The sequence below is a fragment of the Coffea arabica genome, chromosome 2c (genome assembly GCF_036785885.1).
Source record: "Coffea arabica cultivar ET-39 chromosome 2c, Coffea Arabica ET-39 HiFi, whole genome shotgun sequence".
Classification (NCBI taxonomy): Eukaryota; Viridiplantae; Streptophyta; class Magnoliopsida; order Gentianales; family Rubiaceae; genus Coffea; species Coffea arabica.
Window position 1 is genome coordinate 25,621,041 of NC_092312.1, and position 12,124 is coordinate 25,633,164.

At 41.1% G+C, this 12,124-nt stretch overlaps 3 protein-coding genes across 3 annotated transcripts; all 3 read right to left on the bottom strand.

Moving 5' to 3' along the window:
- Positions 1-1,436: 1,436 nt before the first annotated feature.
- Positions 1,437-2,533, bottom strand: LOC140004431 (uncharacterized). Its single transcript, XM_072077258.1, has 4 exons — positions 2,397-2,533; positions 2,171-2,291; positions 1,869-2,097; positions 1,437-1,781 (listed from the first exon to the last, which is right to left on the bottom strand). The coding sequence occupies exons 1-4, from the start codon at positions 2,489-2,491 to the stop codon at positions 1,654-1,656; spliced, it is 573 nt and encodes a 190-aa protein (XP_071933359.1). The 5' UTR covers positions 2,492-2,533; the 3' UTR covers positions 1,437-1,653.
- Positions 2,534-3,774: 1,241 nt separating this feature from the next.
- LOC140035573 (uncharacterized) lies at positions 3,775-6,102 on the bottom strand. Its single transcript, XM_072076847.1, has 3 exons — positions 4,880-6,102; positions 4,086-4,793; positions 3,775-3,976 (listed from the first exon to the last, which is right to left on the bottom strand). Exons 1-3 carry the CDS (start codon positions 6,100-6,102, stop codon positions 3,775-3,777), a joined length of 2,133 nt encoding a protein of 710 aa, XP_071932948.1.
- A 15-nt stretch (positions 6,103-6,117) lies between these two features.
- LOC140035574 (uncharacterized) lies at positions 6,118-7,533 on the bottom strand. Its single transcript, XM_072076848.1, has one exon. The coding sequence runs from the start codon at positions 7,531-7,533 to the stop codon at positions 6,118-6,120; it is 1,416 nt and encodes a 471-aa protein (XP_071932949.1).
- Positions 7,534-12,124: the final 4,591 nt, after the last annotated feature.

Genomic DNA, 12,124 nt, shown 5'->3' on the forward strand with positions numbered 1-12,124 from the left:
TGGAGAAGAGAGCAGTTTGAAGAAAATAGATAAAAGCATGATATTTCATGGGTTTGAGAACAAATAACTAATAAATAAGAATGAAAATGAAATTAAAAACAAAAAAAGAAGAAGCAGAAGAAGAAAGGAGCTGTAGAATGGCAGAGAAAGAGGAAGATGAAAATGCCCTATGGAATGCGTCAACCGTCAGGAGTAGAGGAAGAAATAAGAAGTGTGGCGTGGGGTCAAAGCACTTTCATCCGATACAGGGTCAAAGCATTTTCAATATTATGTTTTGACCCTTGAGTCGTGTTAAAGTTTGGTGTTATTTTTTAATCAAGCCTATAATTTTAATTTTAAACTTGTTAATATTTATTAAATAATATAAATTGCTCCTTGATTATTTTAATTTTTTTGTATTTTATTGTTAAATACATTTGAAATATTAAATATATGTGAATATACCTTTATTAATATTAACATGATCTTAGGTATTTTAAATATAATTTTTTAATTTTTAAATAATTTTTATTTATGATATTATCCTATTCAATCCCCGATCGAATCCATTGACTCTGATCCCTGACCCTAACCGAGTCGATGCCCGGTACGAGTTTGAAAATACAGGTGGAGAGATCTCAAGTTATCGGGCAATTCTTGAGAATCTCGATGAGATATTTATTCATGATCCTCGCAAATCGAGAAAACACATTCAGCGCAGAATTACAAGCAAAAGGAACTGATTCATCCGTGAAATTCCACTAGTGGATTCATCCTTGCATGTTGAGGATTTTCAAAAATTGAGCAAGAAAGAAAGAAACAAACAATTAGTAGTAATAATACTTTTTGTGTGATGAACCGACATAATCGCCAGCACTATCTAGTGCTTGAAGCATTGCTAGATTTGCAATGTGCGTCTCCTTCATTTTCCTTTGAGCTTCAAAAACTGACTTCTGATAATCTGCAGCTTCGTTGCCACCTTTCCGATTTTGCTTCTTCTTCTCCTTCACAATCATTGGCTGTCCAACGTCGCCGGCCGTTTTAGCGTCCATGGTGCAGCCCAAATGAGCCCCAAAATCACAACCATGACAATAATAATGCCACTCATCTTGATTCACATTATTGCTGCTGCATATATCACAGACTAGGAGGGGATCACCGCGCGATGCGCGGTGGTAATTTCATGTTGCCCAGAAAATGCCCAGATTTTCAACTGGAAATATCATAAAGCGTATGAATTGTATCTGAGTAATTTAGCTATAAAATTAATAAGCTTTTAGATAAGCAATGGTATAAGAAAGCGTGAGCAGGTAAAAGTTTGCATGGAACATGGTGTTGAGAAAAAAGGTTATAAAGGAAAAATCTACTGAAACAAGTACATAACAGTTGGAAGGCATCAATTGGAAGGCGAATTGAAAAGCTACTGAAACAAGTACATAACAGTTGGAAGGCATCAATTTAGATACATAGTGGTTGCTGATTCCAGTTTATCAGCAAACGTAGAAGGTGGTAGACCAAAAGGAGTTTAAAGGGTATTTCATGGACAAAATACACATCTTCGATTAATACATCAATCAGCCTTCTAAGGATGCATAACAACCCTTGCAAAAATATATGATAGCATGTTAGGCAATATCCAAGAGTCAGGTGAATGCAAAACTGAACAGGAACAAGCTAGTTGAGTTTCTGCTTTTTGCTAGAGCTGCACTCTGCATTTTCATCCACATTTGGTTCAATGTTCTGGGGTTCATCAAATCTCTCAGAAAGCCGAACACAAATCTTTGACCGATCACCGTTACCTCCTGTGATAACAAATTGTTTATCATGCCATGCTGTTCATTTGCCGTAAAAGATAAGCATAGGACAGAAACCAGGTATTTGATATTTACCTGGAGTCCCCAGCTGTACAGTCTCAGTTTCCTTGCAAGGGAAAGGAGAGTCATCTTCTGTTTGACTTGTTAACTGGGCAGAAGCGGCTGGATCATCAATTTCAGAGAAGAATATAATTGTGTAACGTTGCCTTGCATCTGCCAGCTGTGCTTGGACAGGTTTGATGTGGAGCAGAAACGTTTTTGATTTAAGTTCCTTGTGGACAAACTCGAGTGGAAGTTCAACATTCTGTTAAGGAAAGAAAAAAACAAGAGTAAAAATTATATACCATATTTAGTATTAGGATTCAGCACATAAGAACCTGATCAAAATGCTGCATTGCTTCTAGGCCATTAAATGTTAATAGTTTCTCTGCTAATTCGCCAAATACTGAAGCTGGGACCACACCAGTGCTATCAGTCAAATCGACATCAAAGCGGCATCTGAAAATGGGTACACAATATGCAGGAAGCTATTTAATGACAGCCACAGTATTAGATAACAACGAACAGAAATGCACCTATTAAGAAAGGCATACTATTTAGCACCTAGGCACTGCAGGATGTTTCTCTTTGCATGAGTTACAGGTAAACACCACTTCATAGTCTGCTGCTGTAGCTCGGCAACAGTTTTTGCAACTCATGTACCAATATTTCTGGAAGATGTGCTCAAAAGATATTTGTGCCTTGACCCACACAGTCTAAATGACTAGCAAGCATGAATATAAAAATATGATCATAAATGAGAAAATGTATGAAAGGAGGCTAACACTATCCAGTTACAAACCTTTTGTGATGAAGTTATGTTACAAATCCAAGTTGTTTTCTGGTCTGACTTTAACGACAGCTGTGGATTATATTTAATATAGTCTTTTTTTTCAACAATCTCTTTAATCAGTTTAGTGTTCCTCAATGCCCTGGGTGAAAGGACACACACAAATTATCAGAACTGGTAGACAAGACAACATTTAGATTGAAGCTGTGTATAGAATGATGACTGAAAATACATTGTACCAGTTCTTGAGTTCTCTTGCTTCTTGTATAGGGGGATCAACCAGAATGGCTGAATCAAACCAAGTACCAAGTGCGACGCCTTTACACCGTGAAAAAATGGAGAAAGACTTACAGGTGTTGTAGACGAGCATAAAAGGCAAAGCACTAAAAATGGAAAAAATAGAAGGGGGAACAAACCATTATAGTTATTCACTTTGACCCTGCGAGCAATGATCACAGGATAGGTGTGGAGTTTAGATAGCATTTCCGCTCCTTCATTAGCTAGAAAGCTATCCCATAGAGATAATAGGACCGTCTGTGATCTGCATTTGTGGTAAGAGGTAACAGTTACAGATTGGAAAAAATGACTGCAAAGGAAAAGGAGAGGCAGCTTGAAATTTAATATAAATCGAAGATTAAAGCTCTCACTCTTCATTAAGCAGGACAAATTTCTGAACATCTGATTGCCTTGAGTTTTTGGTAATTGTTCTCCTCTCGAGTGCACTAATCACGACTCCCAGCACGTCTATGAATAACACAGAGAAGGGGATTATTAAAAGTTTGGTTCACAATGTAAAGACAGTAAGTGTAAAGCGTTGAAAGGCTCACCGACTGATTTAGTTTTGTCATCCATGTACTGAACTAAATCAGTAAACTTTGAATAGCAGAATTTGACTTCCATGACTGTATCATCATCAGGAATTTCATCAATGACAGTCCTGCTACTGATTACCCATTGAACGGTAAGTTCAGGTGTCTGGAACTTCAGTGGTATAGGCCTGACCTCAGCATTGGAGATTTTATACTTTTTATAAACCTGCAAAATCTGACTCATTCTAGAAATGTCATCATTGAAGATGATTCCTTCGACCCTCGATCCCTATTTAAAGAGGTGAAATTAACACAGGATGTAGAAAGCAAAAAAGTAGCGTATTTAAATAATCACATCTAAAACAGAGCACCAGGTTTGACTAACTTCTGAATCGCAGAAAACAAACTTCTGTTTTCTTGTAGGTGTTCCCAGTGAGTTTGTGACCTGTTGCTTTTCCTGAACGGTGATAATGCAGCTCCAATTTTTCATGTGAGGCATAACATCTCGCATCGGCAGCAAGTTAGCCATCCTATAAACACATAAGCTGTTGCATAAATGAACAACAATTTAAAGATCCAACAACATTGTAATCTAAGAATAAAGGATCTGCATAGCACCTCTAGTTAGCATAATTCAAGCAGAAAATAGGCTACTGGTTTGTTAATCTAAAAATTTCAGGAAAGACTATGTTCCGAGTTTTGCAGTCTACTTTTGTGCCATCAAATGTCCCAGGAACAAGAAGAATTTTAACTTTAGCTGCAGTCGTAGCTCTGGACAGAGCAACATACAACTGTCCATGGGAAAAAACTGGTTCTCGTAGATAGATGCCGACGTAGTCAAGAGTTTGACCCTGTGATTTGTTGATGGTCAGAGCAAAGCAAAGTCGGACAGGAAACTGTGTTCGGACGAATGGAATCCCATTTTTGTCATTGTCGGGTGACTGAAGAGGTATCCTTGGAATAAAAACTCTTTTTCCTCGGTGATGACCAAAAACAATCTCAGCAGAAATTGTGTGTTGCCCGAGATCTCTACATATTAACCTTGTTCCATTGCATAGACCCTCAGCTGGGTTTAAATTCCTCAGAAGCATTAGCGGGCAGTTTTCCTTCAATAGCAACTTATGAGGAGGGAGACCTTTAGGATTTTGAGAATTGAGGAAGTCCTCATAATCACTTTGGTGCCGCTGATCAACAGTTTTGTCCGAGCTAATATAAGTTTGAAGGCTTCCAGGAAACCTCCTAATCATTATTTCATTCAGCTCATCGACTGAGCTATTTTTAGGAGCAAGAATGCACCTATTTATCAGGCTATACGGATCCTGTGTATACAGGTTCAAATCTGGAAACACGCTTTCTATTAACCTGTGTATAAGAAGATTCGTTTATAATGGAAGTCAAAGGAATAACTATAAAAACGAGCAGAATTTGAGGGCACGTAACCAGCTAACCTGTTCAAAGAGTCCTCTTTATCTAGATAAGGAATAACTATATTTGGCGATAAAGTTATTTCGCCCTGGGCATCAACAGGTTCCCTCCCCTCTCCCACACTCAAAAGAAACCGTGAAAAGCCTGGATCAAACATAGCTCGCATGTTTTCTGTGAGCTTGATTTTGTGTAGTTTAGACCACAGGGGAGAAACAGGGAAGGTTGATTCTATGAGTACTTCTTTAGTTGCTTGCTCAATGACAGGTAGAGTCTGCCGAAAATCGCCTCCAAAAACTACCACCTTTCCGCCAAAAGGCAAATCTGAATCCATTAAATCCTTCAGCAATTCATCAAATGCTTCAATTGTTTCCCGCTTAGCCATTGAAGCTTCATCCCACAAAATAAGAGCAGATTCAGAAAGGAGTTTCGCAGCGGAGCTCTGCTTACTAAGCTGGCAACTCTTAGTTTTTGAGAAATCAAGCGGTATCTTGAATCTTGAGTGAGCTGTCCTCCCACCAGGAAGGATTGACGCTGCAATTCCAGATGTTGCCACTGCAAGTGCAACATGGTTCTGCGAGCGCAAGGTGGCGAGAAGCGCCCGGTACAGGAATGTTTTACCTGTGCCACCGGGGCCATCGACGAAAAAAGCTTGTCCTTCCAAGGAAAAACATGCGTTTAGGATCGTATCATAGGCATGTTTTTGCTCGAAATTCAACTTTTGAGACAATAACAGATCTTCAGGTGCCACAGCTAAGGTTTTTTCACTCTCAATCTCCTTTGTTAACCTTTCAGCGTAACCACGTTTAAAGTTATCGGGGACAAAGTGGAAATCAGCAATGCTTTTGCCCATTTGTTCAAACGAGTTATTTATATCCTGCAGGACTTCTCTTCTAATTTCAGGGGGAGAAAGGCCATGGGACGGCTGATGGTGGTTATAGTCGGCAGAAAGTTGAGGTTCAAATGTTTCCCAGAGCGACCTAGGATCTGCCGGGGAACAATAAACAAGAAGAGTGGCAAATAATAACCTCAGGGAGGAAGGCATCTGAAATGCTACTGCTTCCTGAAGCGTGTCCTCTATGTATGCATCAGACTGTAGAAGACCGAGAGCCAAAGCAGCCTCTCTAAATGAGTCAAATCTCTGTTCATTAACAGTCAAAAGGTCTTCAAAAGAGGTCGGGCCAGGAATGTGAGTTAAAAGTAACCTCAAATAATACCTTTCTCCTTCTTTTGGACTAACAGTCACCATCCTACCAATCACTTTTCAACGCTTTCTTTCAGTCCACTCTTTATATTTAGCAGACCAAACAAAATGTTCAGGGAAATCTCTATAGACGCACTTCAGATTTCCTGCTTTTTGATTAGTTCTGTTCATGCGGAAAAACTGAGTTAACATTGTTTTAGAAAAATCAACTTTGCTTAGCAGCTGCAACAAGTCAGAATTCTTGTCAAAGGAAACAAATTGTTGGTCTGGAAGGTGAACTTGAAGGGTGTAAACTGCTGGAGTCATTTCATTGAGCTTAAATTCATAAATGCGCCAAAAAGCTTCTGGAGGTGAAACCCATCTACCTTTCTGGAAGTCTTTTATTTCATCAATATCATTGGCTGATTCACAGGAAATGATCTTAAAGCTCACCAGATCATGGCCTTTGAAAACATACTTATACAAGTATTTCACGAGTTTCAGAGTTGAACAAATTTCCACGTTGATGTGGCAATCAAATAAGGCAAGTAGGTATGGGTTGTAAGGCACAACCCATCTATTATCAAGAGTAAATCTGCGGACTCTGACTCTCTTGCCATCATCTCTTCGTCTATAATATGGGTAAGTATCCTCACCATGAGTGGTTTGAGCACAAAAGTTCTTTGGATAGTGATTTTTGCAGGATCCATCTCTCATGCAAGGACAAGATTTATCCATGGCTCCGCAAGGACCATGGATCATATGTTTGACAACAAGAGAATATAAGTGAGGATATCGATCTTTATCGGGCAACTCAGCACAAATCACCTTGTCGTATGACTCCGGATTAAGTAGTTTATGACCAGGTTTTAAGATCAATAATAGATGGGCATGAGGAAAGCCTCGCTTTTGAAACTCAATCACATAAACGCATGCTGCAACATCACCAAAGATTTGTTTATTCAGAATTTCTGCTTTAAGAAGTTCAAACTTGGCTCTAAAAACTCTAGCTAAAAGGTCTGGCCGATCCTGAGGTTTTTCATGGTATTTCAAGTTTTCTTGAATCTCCTTCCATGCTGGATTACATGTCATAGTAAGGAAGACATCCGGTTTCCCGTACTTTTGCACCAGAGCCATTGCATCAAGGTAGCGACGGCGCATGTCTCTGGGGCCACCTATAAAGGAAGCTGGCAAGAAGACCCTACGACCAACCTTAGAAGCAGCAGTTTGGCCAATAGAAACACTGTCAAGAACTCCTTGTAAAGCTTCAGAGCGTATTTTGTTTTGGCGATGTCTATGGAAGTCAAGTCTAGATGTTTCTATCTTGACATAACCATCAACCGAAAACTGCTGTAGCAATCTAAGAGTGTGCAACAACATTGATTCATCACTGTCCCGTATCTGAAATCTATAACAGTAGTACTCCCTAACCGAAACAGTATCATCCTCTGATTTGCCTTGGTCAGCAACTATAAAGAATGAAAATGTTTCGGACATTATTAGATGATATAATGCAAGGGATAGACCTAGTCGCTTATAACAAGGGAGGAATGTACTTGCCTCTCTGTTCCAAATCAATTAACTCCGACGAGGAGTTAACTGAAGCTGGATCGATGTTAAGATCAGCCTCACAGGCGTCACCTCTCGTTTTCCTTTTGCGAAGTCTCTTAATTCCATGGTGCCAGCCACACTCACCACGAGGGAAAAGGAGAGGGTACTGCAAAGGGTCATAACATCCATAGTAATGCTGAATCCTATGGCTACCAGCTGAGTGAGAATAAACTCGAATATGAGCGCGCCTATCGGATGACTGATCGTCACTTTCAGTCCATATAGCTGCAACTTGCGAGGTGGTGGGAAGATTATAGACTCGTTGGTCAAGTGAAGGATAACAATTAAGGACAATGTTCAGGTTGTCAATGTTTGGAACATCCCTAAGGCTTTTAAAAAATCGGGCATAAGGATTTTCAGAAAGAATTTGCATAAGCAATTTCAAAGTGTTTTCTCGCAGCTTATCAGAGTTACCAAGCCTCTTTGCTAATTCCTCATCGGTGTCAAAGAAGTATAACTGAATGCCAGAAGGTTTCTCGCCCAAGTGAATAAGGCCATCAAGGAAATGGTAGACTTGGCCCTGGACACGGAAGGTATAAACACCTTTCGTGTTCTTTGTTAAATCAGCGTCATACTTTGCAGCAAATGATGTAAAGCCAAGGTTGTTGTTATAAGTACGAACATTGTTTCTGAAGTGGGCACTCTCTTCATCATTGTCAATGAACAAGCGTTTCAAAGCATAAGGCATCGGAGGAGCGACGATGGAGATTTCTCCTCCCGAGCAGCAAAAGGTAGGAGGTTCCAAATGGAACCTTTTCGCTCCGCAATGCTCACAATCAGGAGCATCAGGCAGAACCAAAGATGCATCAGGAATATTGGCAAGGCGCGATAGATTTGAACCCGAAGTTGGTCGCTTCATCGCTGCAGTTTATATTTTGGATACAAGCGAATTGATTAGGCCTAACCGGGCTTGTAGATAAAGCAGGATCTAGGTTAGTGAATGGCTAAGTTGAATCAGAAACTAATGCCAACCTGATGCCTGGTTGGTAATAGTTTCAGGAGTGCTGCGCTTTTTTCTAGGGGGCCGACTTGAAGATGGAGTAGCGGAAGGATTAACTTTTCTGCTCCTCATCTCCAAACCACCAAATGTTGGTTCGAACCTGGCCGCACTCATTGTGTTCATAGGAAACACGGCTGCGGATTACAGAAGTGAATAAAGCGGATGGCAGATCCGAATAAGATGTCTAAAATAGTCCAAAGGGCCTTAGGGGGAAAGGGTGAAGCAAGGGTGAAGGTTCTGAGAAACCAGGCTATAAAGATGCACAGGCATTGTTTATAGCTTGGTCGAAGCAGGTCAGGAATTATACAAAGAAAATGAATATGCCAAGGTAGTGCAGTACCTGTGTAGGGAGGTGGTAAAGCAGAATCTGAAAGCCAAGGGGACAAAGAATTGCTTCCACAAGTTAATTCTTTTTGGGGTGATGGTTCAGAGATTATAAGAGGCGAAGTCGAAGGAAATGAGTTAAGTATAACTTTAGGATGTTCATTGTTCAGGGAGTGTTCATTTCCAGGTGAAAGGGATAGTATGCACTTATGCTTTTCTTTAGCTGATCCAGTAGTGCGCTGGAAATCAGTAGAACGAACGGGGATCTTCTCCGGCTCTGCACCAGAGAACGATCCCTGATATTTTGCTGCAACAAGGCCACTACGGGATGGAAGGTCTGCAGTAACGAACAAAGGCAGGTGTATTTTTAAGAGGTACAAGGGAAACAGCGGCAAACTAAAGACACGGATAAGGGTAAATGCTGGCAAAGAGTGGGAGGTAAACGGGCGAAGATATTGGACACCAAGCAGCCCCGGTATACCTTGAGGAGGAGATGTAATCTGCACAGGATTTTCTCTGGGAAACGAGGAAGAAGAACAACTATTAAAGGAACGAGGTAGCTGTTCAGACATGAATTCTAATCCCTCTACCATCGCAAATGGATTTTCAGCGGGAAACACAACATCTGTGCTTCCCAACGGCTGAGAATGCACAGAAGTTGGATCTTCAGAATGGCACGCCATTCGATGAGTACCTGGGAAAGATACACCAGTCTCGACATAGGCTAATGGAACCTTGCGAACACGCGCAGGTAAAGTATTTCCAGCTTTCTTTGCTGCTTTAGCTTCTCTTCGAGAACGCAGAAGCGCCGCTTTCTTCAGAGGCGGCATCTCCGCATATCTTTTGCGGCGCATAGCATTTCTATCCATCTAATGACCACATACTTTAGCAGGCGAAAGAAAGACTACCGCACATCTCTAATGCGCAACCATAGGACTGGCGAAATAAGGGCAAAGGAGGCAAAAGCGCATAGCATTTCTATCGATCTGATGACTACATTTTTTAGCAGGGGAAAGAAAGACTAATGTGCATCTCTAACGAACAACCATAGGGCTGACGAAATAAGGGCAAAGGAGGTAAAAGGCTAAGGAAAACTTGCAGAGCAAATAAATGGCATAACAGAGGTGCGAGGCAAAGGGACCTTATAAAAAGAAAAAAGAGCACAGGGAAGAAAAGCTAAAGCACAGGTCTTACATAGAAGCAGGAAATTGAACAGGTAAGCATAAAGCAGGTAAGCAGCCAAGCAAATCGCGTAACATTTTCAAAGACTGCAACATTTTAAAGCCACTACAGGGCAGCTAAAATCAGCACGAAGGAGGAAAAGGTTCAGGCAAGCCTTGTAATATTTTTGAATGGCGTAACAATAGCATGGACCAAAGTAGAGCAGCACAAAACAGGAAATTCAGCGGATAAGCACAGAGCAGGCAAACAGCCCAGCAAGCCTCGTAACTTTTTTAAAAGCTGTAACATTTTGAAGCCACCACAGGGCAGTTTAAAGCAGCACGAAGGAGGAAAAGGTTCAAGCAAGCCTTGTAATATTTTAGAATGACATAACAATAGCATGGACCAAAGTAGGCCAGCAGAAAAAGCTAAGGTAACAGGCAAAGTAAAAAAGGCAAGCACATGCAGAAGGGAGAAGAAGAGATGCCAGCAGAACCTCAGATACGTGGAGCAAGCCTCTACCAGCCAGCAGGAGAGCAGCAGAAAAGAGGGCACGTAACCAGCTACTGTATTAAACAGAGTAACAAGAGGGGGAAAATTAAGATGATACAATGATAAAAGAGCTAATGAGGGATAGCATGCAGCAGAGAACAAAAGGGGAAAATTTATCTGGAAATCAAGTGAAAAGGGGGGTAAAAAGCATAAAACATAAGGCGCGGAAAGGTTACCTGTACGAGCTAAGGAACGCAGAGTAGAAGCTAAAACAAAAAAGCAAATAGGGTTGCGAGCAACATTGGCAGGAGGGAAATGGAAGACAGAGTTAAAAAGATGCATACAGGAAATCAAAGCCGAATAAAGCAACTTAAGAAGCAAAATGGGGCGTAAAGCAAAGGAAACAGTCAAGGCAACAACAAGAGGTCAACAGGGCATAAAATTTAGGGGGAAAAATCAAATAAACATGACAATCCCAGGCGACAAACTCACCTGGAGCTAAAATGTAACAGTAACAGGGCCAGCAAATTTGAAAGAAGAACGCAGGAAGGCAGCAACTCCGACAGAGGGAATAAGGAAAAGGAAAGAAACGAGCTTACAACAAAGGAGATAGAAGCAAACGGATGGAAAGAAAGGAAAGACCAGCAGAAGCAAGGCACAGTTACCGTGGATGATGATAGCGACGGCTGGAGGAGGCGGCTTCAGAAACATCGGAACCTCTGCATACATTGGAGAAACAAAGTATTTCAGTTCTTTCAATCAAAGGAAAGAGCAAAAAGGTCGTTTTTGGCAGGTCTCTAAAGCAGAGCTGAAATTTCTTCTCAACAAAGGACAAAGGCAAGCAATAGGTTCAGCAACAAACAACGGTGCAGCTGTTTTTTAAAAAGAAGGGTAAAATTGTAAAACCATGCAAACCTACATTGAGCCCATCACCCAATACCTGTTATATCAATCAAACCAGCACCAACCGCCATAAGCTTGCTCAGCAGGTCAGCCGGTCTTCATTTTGGCCTCTCGGACAAAAACCAGGAATTGCGCTTCTCTTCCCAGCGGACAAAACAGAGCTGAAATTGCTTCTCAACAAAGGACAAAGGCAAGCAATAAGCTCAGCAACAAACAACGGTGCAGCTGTTTTTAAAAAAGAAGGGTAAAATTGTAAAACCATGCATACCCACATTGAGCCTAGCACCAACCGCCATAAGCTTGCTCTGCAGGTCAGCTGGTCTCCATTTTTCGCCTCTCGGACAAAAAGCTGGAATTGCGTTTCTCTTTCCAGCGGACAAAAGCAAGAATCCGAACGCGATAGAAGACGACCCCCAAGCGAATGAAATGCAGCCACATCAGCACAACCACCACCAGCCATTCGCGCTTTTACTATATAGGTTGACAAACATACCGTTCTCGTCTTGACAAGGAGATCCAAACACCAGCTTAAGTTCATGCGGATGTTCGTTGTAGGATGGCATTTTATTAAGGTTAACCGAGTAGTTGTTCCTCGTA

Coding starts and splice junctions, on each gene's coding strand:
- LOC140004431 (XM_072077258.1), bottom strand. CDS start 2,491: ATGAGTTGCAAAAACTGTTGCCGAGCTACAGCAGCAGACTATGAAGTG. Junction 2,292..2,396: donor AAACATCCTGCAGTGCCTAG/GTGCTAAATAGT, acceptor ACCCATTTTCAG/ATGCCGCTTTGATGTCGATT. Junction 1,782..1,868: donor TGTACAGCTGGGGACTCCAG/GTAAATATCAAA, acceptor TTGTTATCACAG/GAGGTAACGGTGATCGGTCA.
- LOC140035573 (XM_072076847.1), bottom strand. CDS start 6,102: ATGGTGACTGTTAGTCCAAAAGAAGGAGAAAGGTATTATTTGAGGTTA. Junction 4,794..4,879: donor AAAGAGGACTCTTTGAACAG/GTTAGCTGGTTA, acceptor TCTTATACACAG/GTTAATAGAAAGCGTGTTTC. Junction 3,977..4,085: donor ATTTTTAGATTAACAAACCA/GTAGCCTATTTT, acceptor TTTATGCAACAG/CTTATGTGTTTATAGGATGG.
- LOC140035574 (XM_072076848.1), bottom strand. CDS start 7,533: ATGTCCGAAACATTTTCATTCTTTATAGTTGCTGACCAAGGCAAATCA.